At 36.9% G+C, this 19,047-nt stretch overlaps 1 protein-coding gene and 1 long non-coding RNA gene across 2 annotated transcripts in view; one reads left to right on the forward strand and one right to left on the reverse strand.

The window, feature by feature from the left end:
• USH2A (usherin) overlaps positions 1 to 19,047 on the forward strand; it is a 793,063-nt gene that overhangs the window by 335,276 nt on the left and 438,740 nt on the right. Inside the window, exons 25-29 of the mRNA XM_054484303.2 lie at positions 668 to 798; positions 5,820 to 6,093; positions 10,878 to 11,081; positions 11,209 to 11,289; positions 13,856 to 14,047. Coding sequence (XP_054340278.1) covers positions 668 to 798; positions 5,820 to 6,093; positions 10,878 to 11,081; positions 11,209 to 11,289; positions 13,856 to 14,047 — 882 coding nt within the window. The remainder of the gene's footprint in view (positions 1 to 667; positions 799 to 5,819; positions 6,094 to 10,877; positions 11,082 to 11,208; positions 11,290 to 13,855; positions 14,048 to 19,047) is intronic.
• Positions 1 to 19,047, reverse strand: part of LOC134740320 (uncharacterized) — an 89,191-nt gene that overhangs the window by 50,717 nt on the left and 19,427 nt on the right. The window lies entirely within an intron of this gene.

Genomic DNA, 19,047 nt, shown 5'->3' on the forward strand with positions numbered 1-19,047 from the left:
GCCATTGAGAGAGAGCTGGAGACTAGAACCACCATCCCTGCCATTGTTCAAAAGCCTACAATGAAAGGGGAGGTGTAAGTGTCTGTAGCTTACCCCTGGCATGCACACTGAGTCTCTGCCTGATTAGAGCAGAGACTTCCACCCAGGGGAAAGGGAGAGGGATGATGGTGGCTTGGTGTACCTGGCTTGTTCATCACATAAAAGCCCATATCTGCCTCCTACATTTATAGCTAAGTTGGTTGGTTAGTAAGTTGCTTAAACTGCCTTCAGCACAAAAAGGCATATGATATTAATAATATAATCTGCACACTTTTTATTGTTCTGTTTTCATCAAGGTCATTCTGAGTTTCTTTTAGTCAATGCAAACTACTTATTGTTAATATTTATCTGAAACAGTAATAATCTTACATGATACAGACAACACATGATTTAGAGAGCAAATTTCTTCCTGTTAAAAAGTATAACACATATCAAGGTCTTTCTTAGTATATCAAGGTCTTTCTGTCACTTCTGTACAATTACAAAAGGAATTTCTTAACATTGATTTGCATCTTCTTTTGTGAGATTTACTCAGTGGCAGACTGTGTCCTAGAGTTGCTTAGCACCCTTACAATGCTGTCAATATTGTATTACACATGCTAATATGTACATATTTTTATCTTTAAAGGGTTCCTGGAACTTCATCCATATATGTTTCATGGTGGAATGAACTTTGAGATTTCCTTTAAGTTCAGAACTGACCAATTAAATGGATTGCTTCTTTTCGTTTATAACAAAGATGGACCTGATTTTCTTGCTGTATGTGAATTAATTTGATTAAAATTACTTTAAAATATAGGACCCAACTTTAAAATAAATAAACCATGTGTTGGCATTACACTTAACTGGGGCTTCTTTACAAATTCACCTTTGTTCTTTTTTTTTCCCAAAGTCATTTTTAGTTTTGAAGTCCTGTGAAACATTTTGTATTTTATTATCCTAGTAATTTTTTAAAATGACAATTGTAACAATTATAATTTTAAGAAAACAGACTAGATACAAGGAATTAAGAAAATCCAATTTAGTATCTTAAGATATGAAAAACAATATTTCCCTCATTATCTTTTGATATGAGTTTTGAAAGCATATATATTATATATTTTTCATATGACATATAGATAATCAAGTATAATAATATAGTGAACACTCCTGGACCTACCACCACACCTGATAACTAAATATTATCATTTTTGGTCTATCTGTAAAGTCTTTCCTATCTTATTTCCATCTCCTTTCAGATGTCATAGGTGATCAGAATTTTGTATTTGTTATTCACATGCATATTCATAGTTTGAACACCTAATGAATGCCTACAAATTCTTGCTTTTGAAATTTATAAAATTGATTTTATACTCTCTCTTTAGCACTCAACATTGTTTCTGAGTCATTTATGTGTCCACATAGGTATACATTTTCTTGGCTGTGTAGTATTTCTCTTCTCTTACCAATGATGTGTTGGTTGTTCCCATGTTTTGCTGCAATGAATAAGACTGCTATAAACATTTTTATACATTTCTCTAAATACAATGGGCAACTGTAACTGCTTTTCGTTGTCTTTAGTCATTAGTTTGATACCACTGTTAAATATGTTATTAAAATTTTAATTCTTAAAAGTTGTTTTAAAGAACTAGCATAGAAACAGGAGAAAAATATGAACATCTTACCCTTAGATTCTTGATTTCTAGGCAAATAGACAAATACAAGTCTTGGTTTTTAAGAGTCTAAAATTCGTTCTTTTTTCTTTTTTTTTTTTACATTCATAGCATATACAATGCCAATATTGCTAAGAAGGGAAACGGAAATTTATCCCTTCATAGTATTTAAAATTTCTGCTTCTTTAAATATTTGTTTGTCCTCCTGTGTGTTGTTGGCTTCTTTCTCTAAAACGTAATGTCTATGAATCTAAGGACCTTGGTTCTCTTCTTTATAGTTATATCCTCAATGCCTAAGCCTTAGCAATTATCATGTTAATCAATATTGTTGAATGAATGAATGCGTGAACATGTGAATGAGCTCATGCTGTGGTGACCTTCACTGAGCATCGTTGAGTCATCTACATGTGCATACACCGTAGAGGATACAAAGATGTTTACCATTTGGCTCCTCCTCTTGAGGACCGTATGCCTGCCCCAGAGGTCTATATGCCCTACTATGCCATGCTTCCACCCTCCACCTTCCTCTATTCATTGCTTTGTTACTGTATTAAATAATACTGTTAACTTTAAGTAACTCTTACTAAAAAAAATAAAAAAATTAAGGCTGGGTGCAGTGGCTCGCCCCTATAATTCCAGCACTTTTAGAGGCCTGGGATTACAGGAGGATAGCTTGAGGCCAGTAGTTCGAGACCAGCCTGGGCAACATAGTGAGACTCTTTTTCTATGAAAATAAAAATAAAAATAAAAAGTTAGCCAGACACTGTGGCTAGTTCCAGCTACTCGGGAGGCTGAGGCAAGAGGATTGCTGAAGACTGGGAGTCGAAGGCTGCAGTGACCTGTGATTGCACCTCTGCACTCCAGCCTGGGCAAGAGAGCTCTGTCTCAAAACAAACAAAACACAAAAATCGATACACTTAGATAAATATATACTGAGTGCCTACTATGTGCTTGGCTTTAACACTTCCCATTAACACTTCCCATGCAACTGAAAGGAAGCAGTCTTTCATAAAATGTACATTACAGTCTGCCATATCTGAGGACCAAGGCTGCTCCCAGATTACCCCTCAACTTACTTCAGTATGCATGGTTATCCCCTGGAACTTGATACACTCAGACTGTTTCCATTGCTAAAACCTTGAATCTCAAAATATAACCTCATACCCTCTAGCTCTCTCAGTCTCTCTCATTATGTTCACCAAGGCATTGTCACCATTGGCTATTAGCCCACTTTCTAGTTAACTTACTTGCTCCTTACCTAAGCCACTATAATGTATTTCTTCAACCATATTTCTACCAATGCCCTGATCTTGTATCTTGTATTGGGCTTCACAAACCTTGATCAATCAATCCAGCCACCTCGCTTTTCAGTTCTAGTAGCTAGATTGCTGAACACTATAGGAAAACTAATACGGGTATGAGAACTTGTTTTGAGCTCTCCAATTCTTTTATTAAACAATATCTATTGTTTACAGGATTTTCTAATGTATTTTAGATGTAGAAAGTGAAAGAAAAATAATCCTAGGATCTAGAAACACTATAACCTGAATGTCTTCAGGTAGTCTCACACTCTCCTGATAAAAACAAGCATACATATTCAACTTTCAATCTCTCTGTCTATCAACTTGACTGTATTTGAGCCAAGCCAGATTTCACTCCCTACCTACTCAGGGGAACAAATGAACAATTACCATGCTTACAACCAAAGAAGATATGTCTACCGTCATCCTAGATTCTATCCCTTCTTCTGTAATAACTTGTTCTACAGTCTCCCCTCTTTGTATGTTCAACTGTTCCCTCTCAATTGGCTCTTTTCCTTCAATATATGGAATGATTGAAATTTATTTTCCTTAGTGTTTTTTCTTTTGTCTGTGAAGCCTCCTCCACTGTACTTTTCCTTACCTTCATGGTCAAGTGCATTGAAAGTGGTTACTTTTGTTATTGCCACTTTTTCATCTCACTTCAGTCCCTAAAATGACTGTACATTAGGTTCCTGCCCCTACCACACCTTTCTACAAAATCACTTTTCTAAAGTGGTCAATGACCCCCACATTTCCTAGCCCAATGATTTTTATTTCTTATATTATTTGTCCTTTTTCTGTCATTCTCTGTTTTTTTCTTATTCTTCCCTACTGATTTTCCAAAATACTAGTTTCTCCTGATTTCATTAAGTTCTCTTAGCTTCTTTAAGGAGATCATTGTCACTTAAAAGAACTATTTTCTACTATGCCGTCCCCTTAAAACATTGGTCTTGCTGAGGACACTAATCTTTTCCCTTTTCTCTCAGTCTTTTTACACTCACTGAATAATCTTATTTATTTTGTCATGTATTTTCTTCTTTTTGCTGGGCCATCCCCAAACTGCGTATCTTTATGTTTGACTTCCTCAAAAAGAGTTTCATCTGGATGTTTCATAGGCATTTCAAACTCAATATATTTAAAATGAACTCACCCCTCTTCCTTGTCAACAACAACACTCAGCCTTTCTTTCAAATGCTTTTCATAATGTCATGATGGCAGAACACCCTCCTAGTTACCCCAAAAAAATGAGATGTGTTCTTAATTTCTTTTTCATTCATCTAACTCATTTACCTTTTTACCAGGTCCTAATGAGTTGCTTTTACAAATACTTCTAAGATCGAGTCTTCCCTTTCATCAGCATCATCATTATCCTTATTTTAATGACTCTCAATATGTTTTCACAATTGAATGGATTTCCTAACGCATTTCCTGAATTCTAGTCGAGATTTTGTTTTCAGTGTGTACTTCTTATGTCTGGTAGGCTAAGCTTTTAGTGCAAGGTAATAGTGGGGAGAATATGAGTTTTGGTTTCAGACAGACACCAAACATTATTTCCATACCAGACCCTCCTATCACTGAAAGTCCTTTAAAATCTGGCTTCTACATAGCTGGCAAGACACTACCTCACCTCCCACCTCCATATGTACCCTTTGTCTTAGCTAAGTTGGTGCCTTTCTCTGAACCTGATGTCCTCATGTCATGCATATTAGTCCCCCTCCTTGGGGGACCCTCCATGAATCTTATATAGTTTCTAAAACCTTACTTTAAACCTTTCCCAACTTCCAGGGAGCAAAAAGCCCTCTCTGTTCTCTGCTTTCACTTTACTCCTTTCTTGTCTTGATTGTAGTATTGCTCCCACATGCTTGCCTCTGCTACTAGACAGTATGACTCTTAGGAGCAGTGTTTACGTTAGAGCAGCAGGTATATGGCACATTGTAAGAGACTCAATATTTATTGAATAAGTGGTTAGACAAATGAACAATTGCTTACCTGAGGTCCTTCCTGAAGATGATGCTTTTATGGAAAAAATCATAATTTGTATCTGGCATGATTTAATTTGTTTTACTTGACACAATTGATCTCAAGATTTTAAATATCATATGGTTACTGATATGGTTTCTAACAGAGTAAAAATATATTAGGTAAAATAATTATCATGAGACATTTTGAAGGAAAACCTATGAACTTATTTTTTACTATGAAAATTTGGGTGAAATATGTTCACATTAGAAAATGGTACAGTCATCTAATAGAATACACATAGAAGCAATTATGTTAGTTAAAGATTTAGAATAAAACCGAAATATTGAATAAAAATATGTCTTACATATTTGAAATTGAGTTCACTAGCCAGTTAAAATAAGCTTAATCAAGCTTCACATTTCATTTTCTTATTGTCTTGTCATATTTTCCCCCAAATTAAATTGATATATGAAGTAGTATTTTCTCATTTCTAACAATTCAAAGAGTCATAGTTCAAACTGTTCTGTTCTCTTCAGTCATTCAGTCACTTATGCAGGGGTTTAATCTTCTAACTATGTTGCAGCAAAAATAAACCTTAGGTCTACATATCATTGCATCACATCATATAATCATTACTAGGTATGAATTTGTTTGCATCAATACAACATTCTTCATGTCAACTATAAGCTAGAAAAGTATTTCCTATGTTCCTAAGCAGAAACTTAGGGTAAAGTGACACATTTATATAGAGTGCTTTCAGGGAACTGTTTTGCTTTTCTTCAAGAAATTGACCTTCTGCTGTCTCCCAAACTGCCGTTCTGCAGCCTTTTTATATACCTACTTTCTTTTTTAATATAAAATACAGATGGAGCTGAAAAGTGGAATATTGACCTTCCGGTTAAATACCAGTCTTGCGTTTACACACGTGGATCTATTGCTGGGGCTATCCTATTGTAATGGAAAGTGGAATAAAGTCATTATTAAAAAGGAAGGCTCTTTCATATCAGCAAGTGTGAATGGACTGATGAAGCATGCATCAGAGTCTGGAGCCCAGCCACTGGTGGTGAATTCACCGGTTTATGTGGGAGGAATTCCACAGGAACTGCTGAACTCTTATCAACATTTGTGTTTGGAACAAGGTAAGTTCCAACTGGAGGAATTCACAAATCCACACAGCCCTGGTGCTAACAGTTTTTGGTGGTTCCGTGTTTCAAGAGATAGCAATAGGCTCAGGTTAAAAGCAGCACCCAACAGCACCCCTTTTTCTGGAGAAATTTAAACCCTAAAAACTAACGAAAACACTTTTTCAAAGAGTTTTGTGTGTTACCCTTAACAATGTGCCATCATTTATAATCAGCGTATTTATTTCAATATGTCCTCAGTAAATAGTAATTAATATACATATTATTATTAATGTGACATATAATTATATATGTGGTACATAATTATATATGTAAATTACTATTTACTGAATAAATATCAAAATAAATATGTTGATTATAAATAAGGTACCTGAGGTGCTTCCCAAAGATGATATTTATATGGAAAAATTAGTAACATATATTTATTTAAATATGTAATGCAGTTATATGTGAGATACGTAATTATATATGAAATATATGTGTATACATACATAATTATATATAATATATAATTATATATAGAATGCATATAAATGTATTTCCTCATATGTTGGATAATGGTGATTATTTGTATTTACAGATGAAAAATAAATTAAGTTGGCATGCACAACTAGTAAAAAAATCAATGCAATTCATTGCCTTTTCTTTCTTTGACATAAATGCTAATTGTCTCCATAGTTTTTCAGTAGAGCTTTCATGTGGAAAAAAAATGTGGGGTGTATTTGGTTGACTTCCAAACGTACTTGTGAAAATCTATATATTGTAGATTATTAATAACTACAAGAGAAAGGAAAAGTGCATTATTTACAATTTAGGTAAGGAGTTCACTCATAGAAGTTTGAATGTAATCAGAGAAATAATTAATTTGAAAAGGCTAACAATATCTGTGTGTCATTTCTTGTGGCAGTCATGGTTCTGAGAGCTTACATGAGAATAGGTGAGTCAGTTATTCATAACAAGTGTGTTAGGCATTATTATTTATATCCTCATTACAGATGAGGAAACTGAAAAGCAGAGAGGAAGGTAACTTTCCCAAGGTCACATGGCTAGTAAGCAGATAGCAAGACACTAAGTCTCTCTCAGGCAGCCTGTTATAAAGTCAACTCTCCTTTTTACAGTCAATGCTCTCTTTTATGGGCATTGGCCAATGCTCCTTTGTAAAGTGGGGAAAGCACAGTAACTTCCAACATAGGACCAAGCACCCTCCCATGTGTGAAAAAGGTCCTTTATATATTTCAAAATCTACATACCCTGAATGGTTAAAATTTTCATGAAGCAGTCTTTGCCTATTTGGTAAGTACATAAAGATTTAAATGCCTTTGAATAGAAAATATATGGCAAGCTCTTAGGAGACTTTTAGAAGGGTAGTAGTAAAGAGTTAATGAATAACTGGGGTGTAAGACAGTAATGACATTTTCAAGGCACTTAAGATGTAACAGCAGCTAAAAATATTACATTCGTATGAGAGCTTCTCCAGGTTTTCAGGTTTCTGAGGTTAGAAAGAACTTGAAAACCCTTCATATGAGTGAGATTACTTAATCCTGTTTGCTTCTGGGAAAAAAAAATAAAAACAAGAAACAAAAACCCTGCATGTACAGCCTTGTTCTTTGAATTACTCCTAAACCCATTACTATCGATGGTCCTAAAGACGTGGCTAAAACTGAAATTGTAAGATAATAACAGAAATTTAAAACATCACCATAGACCCAAAGGGAATAAGTTTACCTACACACTATGACTAAGTCTGTGATACTGGAAGATATTTTATTTGTGAGTAATATTAAATTTTTATTGTTGTAGTATCATCCATATCAGTGGTTCTCAAAACACTGAAAAAATATTGACGTATGGTAGCTGGAACATAGAAGTCAAAATTAGCTATTATTTTTACTATTCAAGATACATTGACATCACCTGGAATGGTTATTAAAAATACAGATGTTAGGGACCCCTGTCCCCTGAGATTCTGACTCAGATGCTTTGAGAGACACTGATCTATATAAATAGCTGCATGTTTTATACGGTGATCAGGGAGACTAGTCACAATACAGAGGTGCAGCATGTATGTACTCAATTGCAATTAAAACGAATCATGTTCACTTAATGTATTTCTTTCAACCCACTATCAATTGTCTTAAAAACATTTTTCCTTTTCTCTGCTTCTTAATTAGCACCTTTTTTCATCAGAAGCTCTATTTTGTGGTCACATTAGTGCTATTTTTTTTTTAATCTACTAACATTGTAATCTTCCTCCGAATCAGATACAAGACTAATTTTCTTTTTTGTTTTGGAAATGCTGGGCAACATAATTTGCTGAAGATGTGCCAGCTCAGATGATGAGAGTTTATCTTCTTAGAATGATCAATGAGGATAATCACTCACATCTAGGTTGGGCATGACTGGGTCTGGCATGTGGTCTCACAGGCAATGCTCTGCCCAAACCCCTCCATGGAGAGGGAGAGAGTGTGGGCTGAAATTTAGCAGGCCTGCCAAGCCAAGCACTCTGCAGCAGTACTGCCTTCCCTAGAAGAAGGGCTAATGTTTTTCTGATTAGTCACCCTAGAGCTCTGGGCCACCTTTTAGGCATTTAGAGGCCCAGGGGTGGTGGTGTGGATGGGGATTTTTCTGGATTCTCACAAGGGTAGTGGAGTAAGAAAAGAAGGCATTTCCACTCCTCTCACAAACATCCCCTTTCTCCTTTTGCTGTCCTCACATCTCATTCAAATGTTTTAGGTCGGGGGAGCATTTCTGGTGGTACAGAGTTGAAAGCACGGGACAACCTTAACTGAACTCTTTGGTTGCCACTGGAAGGACGCTGCACTAGAGCTTAGCAGCTTCAAGAGCTCAGCAGTCTCCAAGGCCAGAGGCCAGAGGACCATTTCCTTAGGAGGATTAGTGCTTACAAACTTCATTTTATAACTAACTCTCTGGGCCTTTTTCTTCATCTCCAAAATGAAGAAAGACGTATCTCCCTGGGCTTTCCCAAATTGAAAATTTCATCTTGTGAATTAATTTTTATGATTTTTTTTGCTAAATTTTTAATTTTTTTAAACATTATGGTAAAATATATGTAACATGAAATTTACCATTGTAACCATTTTTAAATGTACAGTTTAGTGGCATTAGGTACATTCACATTGTTTTGCAGATATCACCATCATCCCTCTGAAGAACTCTTTTCATCCTGCAAAGCTAAAACTATGTACCCCTCAAAAAATAATGTAGCATTTCTTATAACAGCACTTGTTTGCCAAGCTGCCCTTTCACTGTTCTGATTTTGTTGGTAGGGAAGTTAGGGTACAGAGAATTTTGATAATACAGTTATGTGCCATCAGAAAATTACTACTGATAAATACATTAAAATTCTTAGCTTCTGAATTTTCCAGCCAATGATTTTATATTGAGCTTCACTGCTTTCAATTCAATTCACCCAACTTATTGAGTGTCTACTGTGTGTTTAAGATAGACTAGCAGTATTGATCAGTCCGGACTAAAAAAATGTGGATAATAGTAAAAGACATTTAAAAGGAAATAGGCTGCAACTTAATGTGTTAGAAGGCATAATAAGACATCATATGAATGCTGAGGAGAACAATATGGTCATTGTTACTATTAACTTACTTTACTGTTATGCATTGCATTATATTTTATTTCCATTTCCTGCTGCGGTGCTTTAATCTTGAAAAGAGCTGATCATGTGTTTGAGGCCTTTCAAACTTTACAGTGTTTTGTTCAGAGAGAGAGAGAGAGAGAGAGAACATGCATGCTACAGCAATCTCAAACTCGGTCCTGTTTGTCCCAATTTCGTGCAGTTTTCTGCGCAGAGTACTGCCAGACTTCACTGAGCTGATCTCTGTTTTCACAAAATAGCATGTAATTCAAAGCCACTGCTATTCCCTGACTGACTGGATGCCTTTTTTGTTCGCTGTCTAACAAAAAAGTGGCGAATACTCTAAATTCATTTCATCCGCATTCTCTGTTAAACTTCACAGAATGGTACTGCGCAGTGGGTGTTCTAAGGTCACCTGTGCAGAATACACATTCCATGAAATCTCATGGTGTTGCTATTGCCAACACTGAAGGCTGGCCCCTCTCATGCTAATGGGGATGTAAAACTGGTGACCATTTTGTATATTCAAGATTATGGAACTCTGTGAAAAGTGATAGAGCGTAGTGACAGCTCTTCTGTAGGCTGATGTAACTCGGGCTAAATTCTATACCTCTGAAGTGATTGTTATGCAATTCATGGCAATATTTCAGGACTAATATATTTTGAAATTATGTTCTCTCTCCTGGTATTCTACATAAAATGCTCAGAGTGTATTTTTCCCCAATGAGCTTACTGAATAATCATGCTAATTCAAATATTATTTTTTGGCACTTAAAACTGACTTATATAGTAACTTAATTTTTCAGAGTTAAGAGACATGGGGCTATCCCCCTACCATAATAGGAAGTTGCCTAAATTTTATTTTATGGGAAGAAACAGAATTTAGAAAATGTGGGCCTAAAGAGGTAAAATAAATGCTTTTTCAGTACCAAAAGTTAAATTAGAATTATCCATGAATGTGTTTTCCAAATAACAGAACTATATTTCTTTGCAACAAATTAGCTTGATAAAAAGTAGGAGGCATAAAAGGTTTTCCAAGAAAGACTTGAAAGTCTAGCAATTGTATCTAACCACCCCCCTTCCTCAAAATGTAGTACTGCAGAGGACAAAAATGATTGGTAATTAATGACTCAAGCCCTTTATGAGATACTAATCCCTTACTATTTGCTAGGTTTCGGTGGTTGCATGAAGGATGTTAAATTTACACGGGGTGCTGTCGTTAACTTGGCATCTGTGTCCAGTGGTGCTGTCAGAGTCAATCTGGATGGATGCCTATCAACTGACAGTGCTGTTAACTGCAGGGGAAATGACTCCATCCTGGTTTACCAGGGAAAAGAGCAGAGTGTTTACGAGGGTGGTCTCCAGCTTTTTACAGGTAATGTGGAGGTCCTCTAAATTAAATGTTACATGTCTCTTATTCATCCCCCTTTCCCTCCCTGCCAGCCCCTCATTAATCTATATGAGTATTATTTTAATCTTGCTGCATCTTATTTCCATTTAAGAATACCTGTATCGGGTGATAGCCTCGCATGAAGGAGGTTCAGTATATAGTGATTGGAGTCGAGGACGTACAACAGGAGCAGGTAAATATTTATCTTCAAATGCATATGTGCGCACACACACATGCATGTATTTATGCGTGTATATAAAAGGAAGGACTATTACTCTGAAGCGGTAGTATTTTTGTAGTCTTCTGACAGAGCATGCCTTGGTTTGAAAATACATCTGTCAATGGCTAAAATGCCTAGTAGATCAGTGCTTTTCATTTGTCAAGAATTCACTAAATACTTGCTCAGACTTGATCCTTTCCCCTTAGGATGCAGAAGAAAGGAAAGTTCAGGTTGTCTTAAGGATGTAATAGCCCCACCTACCTAATATGTCTAAGGATAGGTAACCTTTACAGATGGCATAGATAACAAGAAGCTGAAGTCAGGGATTAGGATTATCCTTGGATGGGAGTGGCACCCTCTTGACTTTCTTACAGAAAATACATTTGAAACCTGCAACTGGTTGGAATCAGGTGTGTCTATGACATTATTGCAGATGTTTGCCCCGTTGTTGACTATTAGAATCTTAGAACGATTCTCCCACGAGAAAAATTGCCGATTGGTTTAATATATTTTGAGTTGGAAAAGAACCAACTAGGAGGCAGTATACATTAGACCTAATCTCAGACAACTGACTTGTTCCATACTTCTGACTGGCCACAAAATCTTTTCCCATAATACCGCCACAGAAAGGCATTCAGCACTAAGAGTTTTGTGAATCAGTGGCATTCTACTATTTTTGATCTCCAAATGATTGCCACTTATGTCTCTGTAAGGAAGGTTATTCAGCGAGTAACAATTTGTCTAAAAATGCGTTTCCATCAAGATATTCTCTTATACCTAATCAACAGTGGGTTACTATCCCAGGCATCCTTTGAGGAATCTTCTTAATCTAAAATATAATTAAATACTGAGATGAGCAACTAAGAATAATTTTCAAGACTCTCTACCTACATATTTTCCTGAAGAGGACAACTTGACACTTTTCCAGGACGATTTAAATTATCACCTATTTATAGGCAAGACAATGAGCTGAACGATCTCTTAAAATCCTTTTCAACTTCAGAGCTAAGAGAAAGCTCCAATATAAAATACTCACTTGTTACTGACGTGTTCTCTGCTCCTATTTCACACCCTTCTACTTTATTAACAAATATAAAGCCTGCTTTGAGTATAATTCAGCAACATTAATAGGTGTCTGGAAAGTACATTGCTTACTTAGCTTAATAGTCCCCGTTTTGAGTACTACTGAGAAAGTACACAAATAGAGCTCTGAATTTATAGCAATGATCTGACCACAGCCCTATGCCATAAATTCATATTTACAATCTGACCACAACACTGAGCAGCTACATGCTCCCAAGGGTTGGAGAATAATTGCACTATTTAATTATTTTTGAGTCACTTTTGCTCTGTCCCTTATGAGAAGACCATCTGTTAGACAGTACTGTACTTTGCCCTGTACCACATTTCAGAACTAATAAAATCGACATCACTCCCGTTGTCCCTTTCCTTGCAACTCGATCGTGTGGCCTGTGTGTTTTCTATAGGTGCCTGTGGTGTTTTAACTGCTCAGAGAGTGGTTCTCCCCTTTGGTGTTTCCTCTTATCCTTTATGTTCACTTTGTTTCCCTTAAAGCTGTCCTATTTTATTGGTCTGGACAGTAAAGTCGGAGAGCAGGAGCTTTGATGAGGAAAAACCAGAGTGATCCTCCATTGACGGGGCTCAGCAGTCCATGAGCAGCTAGAGCAGGTCTCTCATCCATCATCCTGCCACGGAGTTCCTTGGGCTCTTTCTTTGTGTCCCCAGTGCACTCAGCTGTGATGAAGTTTTTACTGATCAGAACTGCAGAAATGTCTAATAAATAGTTAAAGGTTATAGATTCTTTAAATTAGGGGGCTCAGCTTGTAAGTAAGGTTTTGCAGTTCTTTTAAACTTCCTCATTTTGTGATATTATTTTGAGATATTCTGCGGAACAAGTCTTTGAAAATGACTTTGTAGAATCTCAAGGGCACCAGCTCCTTTACCCCACCCCCACCCCCAAAAACTGCAATTAAGAATATATTCCATATATCATATCTGGTAGAACTTTGCTTTTTAAAAATTAATTAGAAAAACAATTGCATTTGGAAAACGGGTCTAGGCATTCAAGTACAACACAATCACATTTGTGATTTTTTTTGGCTAATACATCGAAGATATAAAAGTGTCAAACCACTATGTATAATAACAGTCTAATTATCTTGCTTCAAAGGGGGTACATCATTATATTGCTTGAACTTGTTATCTGCCTACCATCCACCTCTTTCTTTATGAGTGATGTTTAAACATGTCTGATACATTAAATGTTTTTGGAAAACCTGGACTAGACTTGAAAGAATGTTATGTCAATGGAGTTTTGATGGTTTTGAAATATCGCTTAAACTGAATGGCTCAAGATGTGCAGTCATATTAAATCAATGCTGAAAAGTTACAACTCTAATAAATTGTATTTATGCTAATGGTTGAGTCTGATTTACTGTGGCCATTAAAAGTGAAGAATAGGAGCAATAGTCTTCTCAGAACTGCCATTTTCCCTATTTTCTCTTTTATTCCTTCACAGCTCCACAGAGTGTGCCAACTCCCTCAAGAGTCCGCAGCTTAAATGGATACAGCATTGAGGTGACCTGGGATGAACCTGTTGTCAGAGGTGTAATTGAGAAGTACATTCTGAAAGCCTATAGTGAGGACAGCACCCGTCCACCCCACATGCCCTCTGCTAGTGCTGAATTTGTCAATACAAGCACCCTCACAGGTAAAGGCAATCCTTTAACAGAGTAGACCCTATTAACTTGCTTTTTGTTTGCGTTTTAAATAAAAATCTTCTGCAAATGTTTTTTAGAAAAATGTATTAAATATACATGTATTTTACCTGATTAAAAACAACAACCATCTAAAGTAGTGGAAGCCTACATCTACCTAGGATAAAAAGGATAATTCTACAATGTGCATGGGCTCTTATGGATAATTTTATTCTAAGGTAGATATTCTCTCCATCCCCCAAAGATTACATCATAGGTGGCTACAGCCCTTTAACACCTTATAGACATCTTTTGGAAATCCTATGTATAAATACTTATTTCACAAAGCAAAAATTTACTCTTTGGGACTAGCCCCAGTTCATACCACTATTATTTATTGTAAAATTGCTGATTAAACCTAATTATCTCAAGGTGGAGGAGTCTTAGAGCCCCAGTTAGTTGGGCTGGCAAATCAGTGAATCGATTTCTCACAGTGTGGTGTGCCATGAAGAATGATTGTAATGAAATATACTCATACACACCACTAACACATCTCACACTCAAATTCATGCGTGTGTATTAAGAGCATTTTTCAGCTTCATGAAATATTAAAGCACATTTAAAGGGAGAGTTGAATTTAAGCCTTTGATAAAAAGAAAGTAAATGTGTCAAATTTGACAGAAAAAAACATTTTCCTCTATCAAAAAATCCTGTAACATGAACCATCAGAGTGGATGTTAGAAAAGCCTTAAATATTTTCCCAACAAACCTGTTGGTCAATTCCCTCAAGACTTTACTTCCTTCTTTAGACTCTTTGGAATGCACAGCCCAAATATACTACCAACTTTTAGCAAAAGAAAAACAAATTCACACCCTTCACTTCTTTCCTATTTTACCCTCCTTATCAAAGCCCAACCTGATTAAGCCCACAGCTTGCCTTTTCACAGGTTGCACATGGCAGCTACATGGGCTGGAAAATATCAAGTAGTTTATTGCTAAAAATGCTCAACCCCACTTTCAAATGAGCACTCAGTAATGACACCAATCCTACTATATTTCCAGAATAGGCTCCTTCCCCCATTCTCCTCATTAAAAATTTTATATTTTTCCAAACTATACACGTTACCTCCCTTTCTCATCCCACTCAGCTGACAGCGTTCTATTTTAGATCAAATTAGACACCATAGAAAAAACAATCTATTGTATAGGATTTCTATTACTTTCTTACTACCAAATGTACATATTAATTGCATTTTTCTGCCTGATGGAGTTGTTATTAGGGGTTGGATGAATGAATGCATGCTAAAACACATAAAACCGTTTTTATATATAGGAGGTGTGTGCTATGCTATCATTTTATTGTCATTATTATTTTTTATTTTCACAGTTTTTTTCCGTTCTGTTTTACAAAGCTTCTCTTATCCTATCAAAAATAGAAATCTTCACAAGTCCTCTGGACCCTGACTGTTCCTGTTTCTTCAGAGATGTTACTGACAGCTTATCTTCCTCTCACTTATATTTTTAACGCCTCCGTCTACTGCAGTAGAGTATGGCCCAAGGACCAGCATTGCTAGCTTCACTTGGGAACTTATTAATGCACATTCTCCTGCCCACCCCACACCCGCCAAATCAGACACTCTGCAGTGTGGCTCAGTGGTCCTTGTTTTAACAAGCCCCCAGATACATCTGATGTATGCCAGTTTGAGAACCACTGACTGGGTGGATTCTTCCCAGGGTCATTCAAACTCTTTTATCTCCCATTGTTAAAAACCAACACACTAACACAAACCAATCACAAAAATCTTCATTCTGTCCAAACTCCCAGCTGTTGCTCCCTCTCTCCTCCTCTCGGCCTTCATCTAGCATGAAGTATCTAAGCTCATTTTGTCTTCACTTTGTCTGGCTTCTGCTCATTACTTTCGTGACGAGCACCAAAAACTGCCATTTTTACATAGGCAAAAAACACTTGACGCTCTGTCTTCATCACTCTTCAGCATTCTCCACAGTAACTCTCTCATCATTTCTAGAAATATTTCTTCACTTCTGTGACTTTTCTGCTTACCTCCTGGTTCTCCAGGGACCCTGTTCTCAATGTCCTTTGCTCACTTCTTCTAAAGTGTGACGACATATTGAAGAGTCTCAGGATTTAGAACTGGGCCGTCTTCTCTTTCGCTTTCATTTTTTTCTGGCTTGCTCCGGAAACCTTATTGATTCTCATAACATCAAATACCAGATAGATGCTGCTATTGTCTCCTAATTGCACATCCCACCTGGACATCCAAATGTCTGCATCCAATAGGCGTTTGGACACAGTGACATTTCCAACTGGATGTTTCTCACCTTCTACCCTTACCAAACCTCAACTCTTGCTTCTCCTGCATTCTCATAGATACCTCCAGCCACCCAGTCAATAAAATTTGAGAGTTACTCTGGACTTTTCGCTTCCTTCACACCTCATATCCACAGTTGTCATTCTGTTTTTCAAAATATGTGTTAAGGTCATCCATTTCTCCTCTAATCTACTGGCCAGCCCAAACTACTACCATCTTTTGCCTGGACAGCTGCAATACTTATCTTCATCTTTTTCATAGCCTTTTTTTTTTTCTCTCTCTCTCTCTCCCTGGCCATGAGTGTATTCTACAGAGCATCCAACATCATGTCTCTCTCTCAAAATCTTTCTTTCTTTTTTTTAAATTATACTTTAAGTTCTGGGATACACGTGCAGAATGTGCAGGCTTGTTACATAGGTATACATGTGCCATGGTGGCTTGCTGCCCCCATCAACCCGGCATCTACATTAGGTATTTCTCCTAATGCTATCTCTCCCCTACACACACCCTCCACCCCTCGACAGGCCCCGGTATGTGAGGTTCCCCTCCCTATATCCATGTGTTCTCATTGTTCAATTCCCACTTATGAGTGAGAACATGTGGTGTTTGGTTTTCTGTTCCTGTGTTAGTTTGCTGAGAATGATGGCTTCTAGCTTCATCCATGTTCCTGCACTGCCTCTCTCACAATCACACCTTGTCTCAGTCTGCCCCTACTTCCTGGGTTTCCAACAATTACCGTTGTAATTAATATAAAGAAATTTATATGTAAATCCTTAGGAGAATTCCTGACAATGATGATATAATAAATCCCTAGAAGTGGAATAACTGCATCGAAGGCTCTTAAGACATTGTATAGTCTTGAATTTTGAAGTCAGATGTTGATATAAATCTCTGCTATATACCTTCCCTGTGGATAAGTTTCACATCCTTCTGGATCCTAAAGTCTTAGCCTATGAAATGGGAGAGTAATATTTACCTCAGAAGAATATTAAAAATATTAAGTGATATGATATTCTAGCTCTAATCCTTTTTAGCTGTGTAACTTGGAGAAATCAATAAACCTCTGTGTGCTTCAAAATCCTTCTAGGTAAATAAGAATGAGATACAACTACCTGCCTCCCAGGGCAGCTGTGGAGATTAAACGAATTCATATGTATGTAAAGCACATAGCACAGTGCTTGACATCTGGCATGCACTGTATCAATGTTACCTATAGGATATCTGTAAAGTTTGTAACACTATGCTTAATGTATGGTAATTTCTCAAGAAAAGGATAGTAATTTTTTTTGGTTTTTTTGTTTTGTTTTGTTTTTGATGAAGTCTCACTCTGTCGCCCAGGCTAGAGTGCAGTGGCGCAATCTCCGCTCACTGCAAGCTCCGCCTCCCAGGTTCACCCCATTCTCTTGCCTCAGCCTCCCCAGTAGCTGGGACTACAGGCGCCCGCCACCACGCCCAGCTAATTTTTTTGTATTTTTAGTAGAGACAGGGTTTCACCATGTTAGCCAGGATGGTCTCGATCTCCTGACCTCGTGATTCGCCCACCTTGGCCTCCCAAAGTGCTGGGATTACAGGCGTGAGGCACAGTGCCCGGCCAGGATAGCAATTTTTACACTGCCCAAAAAGCTGTACAAATTATGCTTCCACCAGCAAGCAGAATGCAAGATTGTGCATTTCATTTCATCTAGCCAACACCAAGTTTTACAGTTGAAAAAAATTGCCAATTTAAAAGGCAAAATATGTCAGAATATTGTTTTAGTTTGTATTTATGTGATTACTAGAGAGATTAGTTTTTATATATTTATTGGCCATTTCTACTTCTTTTACGATGTGCCTAAGTAGGTCCATTGTTTTTTATTTTTTATTTTATTTTATTTTTTATTTTTTTGAGACAGGGTCTCACTCTGTCACCTAGGCTGGAGTACAGTGGTGCAATCTCAGCTCACTGCAAACTCTGCCTCCTGAGTTCAAGAGATTTTCCTGCCTCGGCCTCCCAAGTATCGGGGATTTCAGGTGTGCACCACCACACCAGGGTAATTTTTGTATTTTTAGGAGAGATGCAGTTTCACCATGTTGGCCAGGCTGGTCTCGAACTCCTGACCTCAGGTGATCCACCTGCCTTGGCCTCCCAAAGTGCTGGGATTACAGGCATGAGCCACTGCACCCAGCTGCATTGTTAATTTTTCTATTGAATGATTCACATTTTCTCATTAAAGTTTTTCTCTGCATATGAAGAATAATATACACATTTATCTCATCTGATGCAACTCCCCCAGTTTTGTCATTTTTTAAAAATTTTGATTTGCATTTCTGTGTAGAGATTTAAAAAAATATTTTATGTAGTTAATATAACATCCTTAAAATGTTCAATATTCTATGTGTGATTTTTAAAAAATATATATTCCCCATTTAGGGTTGATTATTATTTGTTTATGTTAGATATACCATATTGATAACATATAATGCATATTCCTCAAAATAGTAATTCTAAGTTTAGGATAAGAACAAATCAGAAACTGGGTGCAGGGAGGCTTTTCAAATTAAATCAGCCTCTCCCAAGATTCTGAAGCATACCTTCTTGAAGGAGAGATCCCACAGACTGTAAACCAATGTAGTGTAGTACTGGATGTTACTCAAAAGGCATGTCATACATGGTAGTGATGTACAGGGAGAAGAAAATCAGAAAA

Source organism: Pongo pygmaeus, chromosome 1, assembly GCF_028885625.2.
Source record: "Pongo pygmaeus isolate AG05252 chromosome 1, NHGRI_mPonPyg2-v2.0_pri, whole genome shotgun sequence".
NCBI classification, from domain to species: Eukaryota; Metazoa; Chordata; class Mammalia; order Primates; family Hominidae; genus Pongo; species Pongo pygmaeus.